We start from the raw sequence: 13,805 nt of genomic DNA on the forward strand, positions 1-13,805 counted from the left end.
GTCCCTTTCTCTTTCCCCTCCTCAGGCAGTAGATGGTCATATATAGAGCATTTTTTCTATCCTAGTCTTAGAAGCCATTTAACCTCACTCTGCTCCCACTCTTAACTGATATGTTAAAATGAAACTGTTTGCTTATTAACATGAACTGGTCTCTTTTCCCGTGTAAGTGTATGCACTGGAACAATATTCCTTGGTCTGGCTGGTCCCCTCACTAAAGTGAAATGCAGAATGATGGCAATAAAAATCGAATGCACTCTTCTATGCTTAACTGTTTTTTATTAGGAATATATTTTAACCACTTATCCCTTTCTAGATAACTCTAACTAATTCAAATAGATGTCAAATAAAACCTTTAATACACTTCCAACACTCTCTCCCCTCTTCAATTTCTCTGCTACATTGTAACACAGTAAATGGTATTAAAAACAGTTTAAAGACTTCATCTATCACACAAACCCTCTCTATAGAATAAAACCAAATGGCAAAACAATTTGGGTAAGACCCAGTTTAGGCAGAGTCTGATCTGTGGACTTCTAACACTGCCACCACAGCACAAAAGCATGTGTGCTGCTCTCTCACCCAGAGTGGTGAGCCTGGGGCAACAGGATCAACACAGAAATAGGTTGCAAGATCCAAAACAGCTCTAGTTCAGAACACTTCTGTGCCTTCTCCTTCATCCATTTATTTATTTTTCCTGCTGCTCATCAGCCCTTGTACAGTTTCTTCAAGGTGGCATTTCTCTTCCAGAAAGCTCTGATCCTCAATCATAGAAGTGCCAGACACAAAAGTGGAAAAAACGGTCTCCACAATACTCCATACTGTAGTAGAGGCTTCTCCTACTACGGTGGATTAGTGGGAATGGGGGAGACCTCCAGGCCTTAGGATGCTTGCCCCATTACCTGAGAGGTGAATGCCCTTCCCCCCACCCCAGCACGTGGCCCGGCGACCCTGCAAGGAGCACACACAGACCACCAGGGAGGGACGGATGAAAGAGGAAGTTTATTGTGGGATTGGGGTTTTTAAGGCTTTTAGGAGGGTCAAAGGGGACCAATCACAAGTTCAGGGTCACACAGAAAAAACCATCAGGTAAAGGGTCAATAGCCAATAGGAAGGGGTTAACAAAGGACCAATGAGAAACACCTCAGGACACCTTCCCAGGACACTTTGTGTGAGACAATAGCTTCACAGGGGGTGTAGGGGAGAGGGAGACAGTGACACTGCAGAAAATACAAAAAGCCATTCTGAAACGTGTTTAAACCACAGTAAAAACTTCTGTTTCTATAACATTAAAGCTGTTTTCCTCACCAGTCCATCTCTGACAGGACTTCTTCTATCCTGCATATGGCAAATCCATTGCCACATCCTACCTCTAGTGAGCACTGGCGATGCTTGGATGGCAGAAGTTCAGATTTACTAGTTACTATTTACTAGTTCTTGAATACTACTTGTTCAGTGACAAATATTTGGACTTCTCCTCTCAACTGAGTTTTAGTTTGCTGAGTCATTTTAAAGTCATTTTGCACTATTCGGTCAATCAATTTTAACAGAGAATTGCAAGGAAATTAACTCAGCATTTTGGAACTAATACTATTTGCCATGATTAAAATTCATTTAAACAGCTTAATATAACTCTATTTATACTTGCTTATATAAGAAAAAAAGATCTTACAATGAGTAAGCATAAACAGAATACCTCTGGGGTAAAATTTACGTCATGCTTCTTCCAACTTATTGGCTTGTCAAGTTCTAATGATATCTTAAGGCAATTCGATTTTGCTGTGTACAGGAGATAAACTGATAAATATTCACTAGAGCCAAATAAAATGCAGGGTGTGGCAATGTTGTATGGCAACGAGTGTTTTCTCTGAATAACTCTAGGGAGGAGGTGACATTCCATCTTTTATCACAACCCGTCAGGCTGGTGCCTTGCTGCTCGCAGAGACAGCATTGAAGAGCTTTGCTTGCTACAGCTTCCCACTTACTAGGAAGCCAGGTTTCCTTTGACACTGGTGTACCTTTACTGCAGGATTTGACAGGGACCATTCAGAGTGTTGATTACTGTAATTAGAGCCAAAATACCCAGAAGTCTTCATGCGAATCAAGGAGAGGGGCCCCATCTTGTGGACATTTCCTGGAGTGAGTATGGTCTGGCTGTGAAGCCGTTGACCACAGTGCTGTTTATGCAGTGCTGAAAGAGTAGCTGTGATAGCCAGCTGCACCAGCATCTCATCTAAACTAGTTATGTCTGGGCTGAAAAGTCAGGGGTTGTGTTAAAAATCTGCCTCATTTCCCTCTCTCAAGGCAAACAATCCTCCCATTTCTGCAGATGTGAAGAATCCTGCCTCAATGCAGGTTTTAGAAACCTGAAGGGAAGTTTTACCTACTTCCTGCAAACCCCTTGCCTGCACACTGAAGAGTGGGAACAAATGCTGAGTGCAGGGGGAGGTGATCTGAGATGAGGTCAGGGCATCCACCATGGTCAACCAACCAAGCCCAGGAACAATTTATCGGGGGCTCTGGAAGCAATGGCACACATGGTCACATGCTGTGAGCAGCAGGAGAGCCTGGATGCCCAGAAAGCCTGGAGACACCCTGTGCCAACCCTAATGACCAAGGACTGAGTACATTTGGAGAAGAATACAGGCAGGCTTTCACATCTCTTCTATAAAAGTTGTTTACACAAGCTGCAGCTGCATCCCACACATACTATCCCACACCTACAACATGGCTCCTTAGCTTCACCTAAGGAGGCTCCCAACTGAACACTTATTTTTAAGAACCTGTGTAGTGTTCGAGAAAACAGATAGGAAAAAGCTGTTGTACATGCACTGTGTGTTTCTAGCCCACTTCAAACAACTGGCATTTTTCACAGCAGGGCAAGCTACAGCAGACACTTGCTTTCAAAGCTCCCTTGAATTCCTATTTTCATGATTACATGCTTGCCCCTTGTCTCATGTATGACATGATGCTGCTTTCACAAACCCATGATACTTGGATAATTTTTCTGAGGTCATGCAGGCAGAGGAGTGGTGCCAAGGGCCTGAAGCTCTCCTTGGCCTATGTGGGAATGTTGCGGGATTGGGACCTGGATGTCTGGCTGCACAAGATACAGCTAATGACCTGGTACAGCCATTTGGGGACATGGGCTAACAGAGACTTGTACAGAAAACACCTGGTCAGATTGGCATGGGGATTTTGGAGATCAGAGGATGTTTGAGGTTGAACGCACACCTGGAAGTCACCTTGTCCAATCTCCTACCATGGATCAGGACAAGATCACACCACTCAAAGCTTCACTCACCCTAAAGGGTTTTTAAACTCCCTGAAGAGGGAGATTCTGCCACTTCTATTGGCAGGTTACTCCAGAGCATGGTAGTGAAACATCTTCCCCTCCTCAGAGCTCCACGTTTCTCCAAACTCCTGCTGCTTCCTCGCCTTTCCCTATGCCCTTCCGCCCTTCCGACACAACCACCTTCACCACCACCGTTGAGGGCGAAGACGGGGGCAGCCCCCCATCCCAGCCTCGCCCCACTCCCGCTTCCCAGCATCTTTCTCGTCAAGTCGGGTCTCGCGGCTGCCAGGATCTGGGGTGGGAAGAGCTCTCTGCAGCAGTCGGTGCCTGCCCGCAGGTAACTCTCTCCCACTGGACACAAAGTGCCCTGCGCTCCCGGTACACGCAGGAGCTGGGGGAACGGCCCCGGCCTCCTGCGGGACGGGCAAGGGCTGCAGGTGAGAATGATGGTGATCGTGGGTCGGTAGCACTTCTGCATTTCTCCCCCAGTGCCACCTGAAATCTGGTCTAGAGTTGTAAAGCACATCCAGGGAAGTATTAAAAAAAAAGTATCTAAACCAAAACCAAAACACACATACTTTTCATTTATTCTTCTTGGTGTCAGAGGAAACTCATTTCAGCAGGTCACTGCGTGGAGCAGGACGCTGAGTTGCAGAGCATGGGGCTGCTGCTGACAGCTTTGCAGATGCATATCACCCCAGCAAGAAGGCCAGGCATCAAGATACCCATGTGCTCCCAAACGGCATCTCCCTTGGCTCTAACACAACACTTTTGTTTTCCATTTCAAGTTTCACTCTCTCTGGCTATGGAACATCCTCTGTCACCATGTCCATAGCCATGCCTCCATCAACATGGCTGCCCAGAAGATGAAGACAGACACACAGGGCACACAGACACTGCCTGGCACAGCTGAGAGCTGAACAACAAGCAGTGTGTACAGTGCCTCATGGCTTCTCTCCTCACAGCAGTATTGTTTACATACTCAGTCTGTTGAGGTATGTAGACAACCACCATGCCGTGACCACAGAGTTACACTGATAGGATAGCAGTGTGTGAAACTGCCAGACATGCCTGATACCAAAGGGAAAATAATATTAATGTAGATGGCTAGCCTTAATTTATGGCAACATGAACAAGGCAACAGGGTGAGAAGCTGTTGTAGACAATAAAAAGGGACATGGGTTCCTTAGAGAATCTCTGAGTAAACACTAGTTGCCAAGTCATTACTAAGGCAATTTAAAAAAAAAAACAAACAGCACAGCAGGTCAACAAAACTGAAGCCAGTGTGGTAAGAGTTAATGGGTATGCTTATTTTTGTTTATGCATTATGTAGTTGGAAGGATGTAAGGGTAATAAAGAACAAGGGATATAATGTGAAGCAAACAATATAACCAGGACTGAGTGGGGGTACCTGTTTGTCAGCCCTGATCACCACAGTTTGAACCAGGACAACAAATCCACTGTTTCCACAGGTTCATAGAATACAATACAGAATAGAACATGCTGAGTTGAAAGGGACCCATCAGGATTAGGGACTAGTTATATTTTTCCTTGACATTCATGAAGAAATACTAGAAGTACCCTTCTTAATATTGCCAAGGTAATACTTGGAGAGCGCCACCTAACATCATTGCTTCCTAACTCTTTAATATAGCCAAGTGTTTGTTTCACGCATGGGAAATTCTGCCCAGGATAGCGGTGTAACTGAGACAAATGCTTTGTAGATAATAAAAGAAAATGTCTGTATGCAAAACCAGGGTGCTTGCATGTTAACACCTATGGTCACCAATCATCATACCAAAACAAAGCCTGAAATTACTCAAGTAAATTGAAATTACTCAAGTCATGCTCACTATCAAAGACAAGTGGATAAACAGTATCATTACTACCAAAGTCATAATGTAAAATAATTAAGCAAATAGGAAGCAAGGTAAATTCAAATAATTTTTAATGCCTAATCATTCATTAGTCCAACTTTGATTTCACAATCTTCTGTAAATATTGTAAAAAATAATTTAAAACTATAAATTAAAATGTACCTATTTTAGTTTGTGACAATTTTCAACATACTTTTTCCTTGACTGTTTTCTTCTCTCAATTAAATCACTCACTGATCTTGAAGCCTATCAATCCCTTCTGCTATTGTCAAACAAACATTTTGATCCAATCAATCATATCCTTTCTAGCTTCTTCAATATAAGGTTTGTCATCAGGTTTCATATCTTCCGGCTTCAGTTGTGCAAAACCATGAACTTGTCCAGGATAAACTTTAATTTTATATGAAACTTTACAATACTGTTTCAACTTCTCCTCCAATAAGAAGACCTGTAAAAGAAAGTGGTTTTCCATTACATTTGGGGGGGGATTTAAGTTTGCCAAACTTGTCATTTCTCATAGAAAAAACCCTCTTTGGGATGTAAGATTGAAACTATTTTTTTTATAAGTATTGGTGAGTCTAAGCACCTCAACAGTTACAGCAAAGATGGTCTGGTAAATCTCATTGTCACAAAGGAACTGGTGCATTTCTATTCAGATTCTTAGGCTTGTCATCTATACATCTAAGCTCTGATCTTAAGAGAACATATTCCATAAACCTCAGTGACCATCAGTCCAAAACATTTTGATAGGCTTAGTAACAGAGTTTAAGAAAACACAGAGGGTTTTTTTTTTTAGTTTGCTTTACAAAAAGACACTGTTCCTGCACAGTCTTTTGATAATAAGTACATGCAAAGTACTAATCACATGTTTATGTACACATATACATCTGCAGACACATTCTTGTGCTTATTTGCATTAAAAAGTTAGAAAATAGGAGAACGAACACTTATTTTGCCTCAAAAACTTAATTCTACCCATTGTGTAGATTAGAGAGATTTCTGTAATTTATTTCATGTTCTTTCTTTCTTTTTTATCCTTGTCACTGAAGAAAAAGAATTTATTCTCAGAAGAGGGCACCAGTTTCCTACACATGTATTTATCCAGCCTCTCAGATATGCTTACGGTAGGGGTTATATCAGAACGTAGATGGCTAGATGGCGGCCAAGAGTCAAAAGAGAGTCCACAAATTGTTATCATCTCAGTTTAAATCCACACCCAGTCTTCCCATACAGTTCATTTTTTCCTTCTTATGCCAAAAGCAATTGGTCATTGGCCCCCATCATCAGAAAGTTCAGTTACTAAGCTGAAATTACCTCTTTTTTCTCCAAGTAGCTTAACTACCTGATTTCTCATCCACAGCAGTAGTATCTCAAGGTTTTGAGATGCTCGGCTCATACCAGTTGGATCTCCCTGCCCAGTTTCACACTTTGCTTATCTAGCCATTTGGAGATTGATGATTTGTCTTTACTGCATTTCTCACCTCAAAAAAGAAGCTTTGAATAACCTAAGCAAGATATATGGGAAGCTGAAACACAAACAAAACAACTAGACTGTCTAATTTTTGTATCTGAAAATGGTTTCTAAAAAGGATTTTTGTGTGGGATAAATGAATTATCAGAAAAGTAGTATTCCCAGTACAAAAGTTTACCTGATCCAAAGAAATGGTGTGGTCTTTCTCACCAAAAATGAAAAATGTCGGATTTAGTAAATTGTATCTTTCTTCAGAGTCTCTAATTATTCCTATAATGTTTTGAGAAACAGTCTGTTAGTGAGGTTAACAGTCTTGCAAGATAAATGGCAAATTAAAAGACAAAGTTGCTATTAAGATTTACTCATTAGGTACACTACTTAGATCAATGCAGTTTATATTTGGATGGAGAAAAAGCATTTGGAAAATATATTTTGTTGCTCTCCAAGCACTAAAATAAGATTAGAAAATTTTTGTGCAAAAGAAAACAAATTTTTTCTTGTCTACAGTATTAAAATTTTTATACAAATATAGCATGTTGCTGAAATAACCATAATTAAAATCTGCAACTCACCTTTGAGTTTTTACAGAAATTGCTACAAAGCAATAGCTACAGTTACAAACTATGCATAGTCATGAGAGCCCAAGAAAGTTTTGATGTGTTCTACACTACCATAGAGGGACACCCCAGCGGTTAATTGAGGATTTTTCAGCATCAAGTGATGTACTGCCATTCCACCCCAGGAAAACCCAACGATACCAATCTTCTTTGCACCGCATTGTTCCTTTAGATACTTCAAGACAACATCAGCTTCCCTAAGACATATAAACAAAAGTAAACTAAGGACTCTATTGCAGAACCAATATTTGACAATTTAAGAAGAAAATCACAAGAGTTACACGATATTGTTTTCTGTGCTGCACCTCCAATCATTTAATACAGGGATTACTTTAAAAAAATCACATTTCAGCCTAGAACAGCCTAGAACTTTCAGAGTTAACATCTCTGGTCCTAGTTTAGGGAAGCACAGGTGTAGGTACTTAAATACTTACCTGAATTGTCACCTGCTCCTGTGTTTTCAAAATTAGCAAATTTTTAATTGAACCACTTTGTCTAGGAGAGGACAACTAAAGACAAGACATATCTGCAAGCAGAACAACATCTTGCATTATGGACTGTAGGAATAGATAAGCTTCACTGTACTATCTCTACAGAGTCTACTATGTCATTCCTGTTGCATGAGTTAATACTAAAATATCCTACCAAGCCCACATGCTACAATGTTATACTAAAGTAGCAATTACTCAAAAGTACACTGTCAGTATCTATAATGTTTAAAAAAACAAGTTTTACAAGAAGTATAATGGAAAAAAAAATGAAAATTATTTTCAACGCAGACAAAAGCAAGTCAATTTTTTTTTTAAAATTCCTGACTTCTTAAGCCTCAATAGTTTAATCTTCTTCATTATCTACAGAGTTTGAAATAAAGTTTAAATGTAGATTGCATAAACTAATAACTATATTTTCAAACAGTAGGTATATCATCACAGGTTTGGTTAGGCTGACCAAAAAAAAAACATTATGAGAGTGACATGAAGAGGAGATTGTGCCCTAGGCCTGTGGCCAGGCTTTTTCAGATTTGGCTTGTATGGAAGGGTACTAAGAAAGTCATGGGTGTGTTGGATTCCAAGTTTTCTGGCAGAGCAATGGATCCAAACCGGAGGGGACCCTCAAAAGTGAGTACTGAAAAGACAGCACAGGTATGACCTGAGATCTCCATTTTTTATGGCAGTGCCCACATATCTGCTCACTCTTTGGAGTAGAATTTTTTTATAGTTGTTAGTCATTTGCCTTTTCAAAAATATCAGTGGGAGATATTGAAGTCAGGCTGTCACTGCTGGGATGTCTGGAATGGGTCAGAAGAATACTTGTGCCTTACAAGGTGGTAGGTGAGTAAAAGGATGTCACTGCCTACTGTCATCTTCTAAAGTTTTGAGCTGTGGTGATAGATGCTGAAGAAAGCAATGCCTCCCTGTAATTCAGAGAAGCCTTGTTACAGGCACTGCTAGGCTGTACAGACAGTGGTCCCTCTATTTCACACAGAGAAAAACAGTATAGTTGATCAGATGCATCTTGGGTTTGGGGCAATCTTGCAAAATTTTGTGTAGTGCTGCTCAGGAGAATATCATCTGTACCTATCATAATCTACAAGGCAGAAAGCAAGATGGGCAAGTGACAGCCAGCAGATAACATCAGAAATTATAGAAGTGTTTTTCTTGTTATCTTGAGGAACTGGGGGCAGAATCAGCACTTGTGGATGAGAGTGCTGGGTATTTCATAGCTTGTGAAACGCTGGGAGGCTGTGTGGCCAGTATAACATAGTTAGAAAAGGGCCCAGGAAAACAAGATGGGGACAACAAGCAGAGTGATGGGCAGAGCAGATGATTCTTTTCAAATTCCAGCCAAGACAGTGCCTGGACTCACAGAAGAATCACCCAGAATTAGCAATTGTGTTTGTGCAGCCAGCTTGCCCTGCTGTGAGGTGCCATTCTAACATTTCATACAAATTCCCCTTGTTTGCTGGATGCTTTTTAAAGTTCGAGTATAAATATGTATCTTACTTGTCTACTTTCATAGGATCGTGATCTTTCATCCAGTCAGCAAAGTCAGCCCAGTGATCAGTAGATTTCCAGGGTTCTGTTCCCTTGAAGAAGTCTGGGCAGATGGCTCTGTGTGAGACATAGAATGAAGTCAATTTTCATATCCAGTTGGGGAGAATCTGTGAATATCTAAATGTCTCCTAATGTCTTCCACTCCAGAGTGCACTTCTACATGGCTACTATCTGAATTATGTTTTACTCATACTTTTCTGACAATCAGCAGAGCTAAAAGTATATGTCTTTGTATGGAAAAAAACCACCAAACCACGAATAAATGCTCATTGTTTCCTTAGACACACTTAATGCAAAAGTAAAGGAAGTAAGCTACCCTCTTCATTCTATATAAACACATATATACCTCTTTACTATTAAAAGATAAATGTTCAAAAGGTTTGGTTCTGAAAAGCTTATACAACTGAAAATAGATACCAGCGTTTATCTTTTGATCACCTACACTGCTACATAAGCACAAACACTGGCATTTCATGACTCCTTGTGGATTTGTGCTCAGGTAGCCACTTAATGGGTCAGTTTTAGTAGCTTTGGTGGCTTTGTGGAAATGTTTTGTCCCTCTCCTTTTTTATTCACTCAGCCTGAAAAGGCATGGTTGCCCTATACCTATGCAAAACATCACATACCATGCCTAGCTTTGGGCCTGGTGATCTATTAATGCATTTAAGAAGAAGACAGGAAAGAAAGTTGCTTACAAATATCCATGACCAGCAATCAAATCGACTATGTATCTAATATCTGGGAACTGCCATCCAAATACATCATGAACCACAATCACAGCTTTGTCCGTGAAAAAAGATGGTCTACAAACATATGCCTTAAGGTACTCAATTTGTACTTCATGTCCAAGGCACCCATAGTGAGATCTGTCTCCAGTATTATATAGAAAAGGATCAGCCATTTGAAAACCTGGAAAAAAAAAAAAGACAGCAAGAAAGTAAAACTAATTTGTTAAAACAAATAATTAAGGGCAAATAAAGGCAAACACGATCTGCAGAAAGTTGTTTAGTAGCTTCTGTAAATAACATTGACATCGTTGTCTGAAAGGAGAAAGTAAAAAAAAAGCAAAAGTAATGTTCCAGTGCAGAATGGCTCCTAGTCCATTGTGTGTTATTAAACTGAGAATGAAGAGAAATACCAAAATCAAAGTTTTAAAATAACTTACAAATAAACTCTGCATGTTGGTCTTGGTAATCATGTCACGTTTGTTCTGCTCCCATGTGGCTCTGTCAGCACTGGTGGGATGCTGTACAGCTTCAGATGTCACTCTCTCCCCAGGCATGGGGCCATTGTGGGGACTCCATGTGTGTTTCTCTGAATTATTTGTAAGGACCACAGCACTCAACTGCTACATTAAAGTATAGTGCTCAGTGCTTCTCTCGGTGCTGGTGCCTGCTAGCTAACCTGTGCTTCTGCAGCAGCATCACAGCTGGTCCGGGAGCAGATGTATTGGATGCAGTTATGGAAGAACTGCAGTATGGATTTGTGAACTAGATTCCCATGTGTTGGGCCTCTATGCCCTTGAAAGGGATTGCAAGAAAACAAGCATATATGCAAAGCTCATTCAGAATGTGTGAGAGCACTTGGTTTTTTCCCTTCTCCGAAAGTAGCAATTACGGACAATGAACCAGTAGATGTGCTAGACAGATTAAAGTCAAAAGCTGTTCTAACTCTCTGTGTCAGGAGCTTGGAATGGACTCTGTGCAAAAAGTAGATTGTGATCCTGTAATTAAAACTGGTGTTACAATGCCTCTATACAAGGTATCCAATTAAGTCTGCAGGGCCAATGTTAATAGTAGCATTTCCTAGTCATGTACTGACTTTGAAACTGTCCTTGGGGATGCAGTACACATGCTTATACATTATGACTATCTCTGCTTCATCATTTCTACATCATCTACATATGTTTTTGGGTTGTAACATGTACTTCATAAAACTATCTAGTCTTCATGGAAGTATAGCAAATTCTGTTAAAAATGTATGCCTTCCTCAGCTCTCCATTAACTACAGTAGCAGAGGGCTAGATTTCACAGTCTAATGGCAAATTTTGCCAAGGCAGTACAGACACATTTGGAACCATGGTGCAGACAGACTGAAGAACAGAGAACTGATGCCAGAGACTTATTGCTTTCTTATGCCTTACACAGCACTTCCCAGTTTGCGTGATTCACACAGGCTCAATAACAGCATCCAGATTTTATGTTCATTTAGACCGCTTTATACCCAAGACAATCAGCCTTCCCTATGTATAGTCCAGAGACACTGGTCTTCCCCATCCTCTCCCAACCCTGGGGCTGCTGTCACCAGATCTGGCAGGGCCAGCACTGAGTCTGAGCAAATACACTTGGCTGCAACCATAACCCCTGGCTGATAGCGTGGTGTAGAGATACAGGAACTGGGCAGACGTGGCTTTCCTGCTAGAATTAAGCTGCTTCAGGTATAGCCATTAGGTGGATCATCTCTCATCATGAGTAATCCCCTGCACTGATATCTGAGAACCGATTACATGTGTTAATTTTCTCCCACCTTTCTCAACGTCTGAATGTCAAGGCTGGTGCTAAAAAGCATGAAGCAGCCTGATCTTCAGGACTAATACCTCCACTGTTTTGGCATCATGTGAAAGAGGAAGTTGTAACACACATGGGGGAGTATCTCCCAGTTTAAGGTAGCCATAATGCTTGAAATGCCTGAAAATGCTGGAGAGAGAGGTCTGATCACGCAAAAATACTTCCTACCTCTCTTTTTATAACCTAAGATGAATGAGCTTGTTGAAGTGCAAGAGGCTGCCTGGAGAAACCACAGGCACACCCAAAGATAGCTAACACTACTGGCTTCTGAGATGGCAGCCACAGCCTTACTCCACTGAGGTCTTTTGTTCAGAAGGGCACAACCCGTGATATCCCCTTCAAGGAAGTAGTGTTTAGGAGGCATTAAGCATATAAGGTAGTTGTGAAACAGCCTATTCCCTATCTATTGGTTGCTTCTCAGAAACCATTTCTTTGGCCTGTATTGACTGAGGCCCAGCCAGCTGGCTCTCCTCCAGACACCAGGCTGCAGAGAACGTTAGTAAATAGTCAACCACACCTGAACTGCTTAGAAGTTCGATGGGATCCTGTTCAGTGAGAAGCTTTATTTGCTCCCGCCTGCTTTGTCCCACGCAATGTGGCGTGGCAAAGCAACAAGCCAGGATATTTCCTACCTATCCTGTCTCACCTCATTCCCTCTTCCCATCAATTCCAGCCACTACACTTTTCCTTTTCCTGCTTTCCCCATGGCACGGTTCCAAGCAGGCAGCATCCTGCCTTTATGCCCCGTGCCTCATCACTGAGCTCCAGTACAGAGGAGATGCAGGGCCTGGTGGGAATAGGGGGAAAACTGACTCCTGGTAACAGAGAAAAAAGACAGATTGATGAATCTGATGTCATCCTACTGCTCCTTAAGGGTCTTTTTGTAGCTTCTCCTTCTCAACAATGGTCCTGCTCTTCCTCGGGTGTCTTGATACCATTCGGCTTTTGTGCAAATAACATAAAAACCAAAGGAAGTTATTTACACAAGGCAAAGGTGGGCTCCTTTGGGTAGTAGAACAGACACAAACTACTATATTTCTAGGGAGCAACTAATTACATGGTTAAATTCTGCTGAGTCTTAATTTTCAATATGAAAAAACAAATCCCTATTTGGAAAATGAGGTTAAAAATATTTTTAAAAACAATCAGGTTAAACAGAAGCAAAGATATTTCTCAGGATAATCTCCACTTCTCAGAAGGTGAGTATGAGCACATGATCTCAAAGCACTGTACTGTTTGGCAGAACCTTGGACAATGATGCCAAGATGTGACATCTCTGCCCTTTTCCTGAGTCAAGCGATAACATTCTAATCTACAGCAGTATTTTATTTCAATGCTAAGTGCTCAATGGACCAAAAAAAGAAAAGAATGGAAATTCATTACCATAAGGGCAAAAAAAATTATTATAGTCCTTTGATGTGAACTTGCTACTGATGAACATAAATTACCTGTGTCCTCAGAACTATCACTGTGCCACAGCTTGTAGCAAGGACTCAAAGTTAAATCCAGTCTTTCCCAAAGTTGACAGCCTTTATCTTTACCTTATCCACCCCTTGCTACTAGTCTTTGTGCAATTTTTTTACTAAAACCAAAGTAATAGTATCTCCAAAGGAGTGGGTTTTGCTGAATTTTTCCTGCCTTTTCAAAGAGCTATATCTTATTGCTTAACAATTTCAGATTTTCCCATTCAGCACAGGTAAAAGTAATTATCCTTTTCTTCTTCCAACTCAGTCTGTGTGGACTGGTTTGCCATCACATACCTGGAGTACAGGATCCTGTTTTAGCCCAGCTTGCTTCTTCTGCTCAGTGAGACACCACCTAGATTTCTCTAAACACAAAAAGAAGAAAACCAGCTCTGCTGACAGTTTTGCTCTTAGTGCTGCCCATCCAGTTTCCAGGTGCACTTCAACTCTTCTGCAGACTTTGG

At 41.1% G+C, this 13,805-nt stretch overlaps 2 protein-coding genes across 2 annotated transcripts in view; one reads left to right on the forward strand and one right to left on the reverse strand.

Annotated features, from left to right (window-relative positions):
* Positions 1 to 13,805, forward strand: part of MARCHF6 (membrane associated ring-CH-type finger 6) — an 87,978-nt gene that overhangs the window by 10,563 nt on the left and 63,610 nt on the right. The window lies entirely within an intron of this gene.
* Positions 5,351 to 10,212, reverse strand: LOC103756755 (carboxymethylenebutenolidase homolog). The gene is made up of 5 exons (XM_008922833.2): positions 10,007 to 10,212; positions 9,261 to 9,368; positions 7,312 to 7,454; positions 6,819 to 6,910; positions 5,351 to 5,617 (listed from the first exon to the last, which is right to left on the reverse strand). The coding sequence occupies exons 1-5, from the start codon at positions 10,210 to 10,212 to the stop codon at positions 5,438 to 5,440; spliced, it is 729 nt and encodes a 242-aa protein (XP_008921081.2). The 3' UTR covers positions 5,351 to 5,437.

This window comes from Manacus vitellinus, unplaced genomic scaffold (genome assembly GCF_001715985.3).
Source record: "Manacus vitellinus isolate BGI_N305 unplaced genomic scaffold, ASM171598v3 scaffold_17_pilon, whole genome shotgun sequence".
NCBI classification, from domain to species: domain Eukaryota; kingdom Metazoa; phylum Chordata; class Aves; order Passeriformes; family Pipridae; genus Manacus; species Manacus vitellinus.

Excerpts from the sequence above, each read along its gene's own strand:
- LOC103756755 (XM_008922833.2), bottom strand. The coding sequence starts at position 10,212 with ATGGCTGATCCTTTTCTATATAATACTGGAGACAGATCTCACTATGGG. Across the intron at positions 9,369-10,006 it reads ATTGCTGGTCATGGATATTT|AGCCATCTGCCCAGACTTCT; the intron begins GTAAGCAACTTT and ends TGTCTCACACAG. Across the intron at positions 5,618-6,818 it reads ACACCATTTCTTTGGATCAG|GTCTTCTTATTGGAGGAGAA; the intron begins GTAAACTTTTGT and ends TTTCTTTTACAG.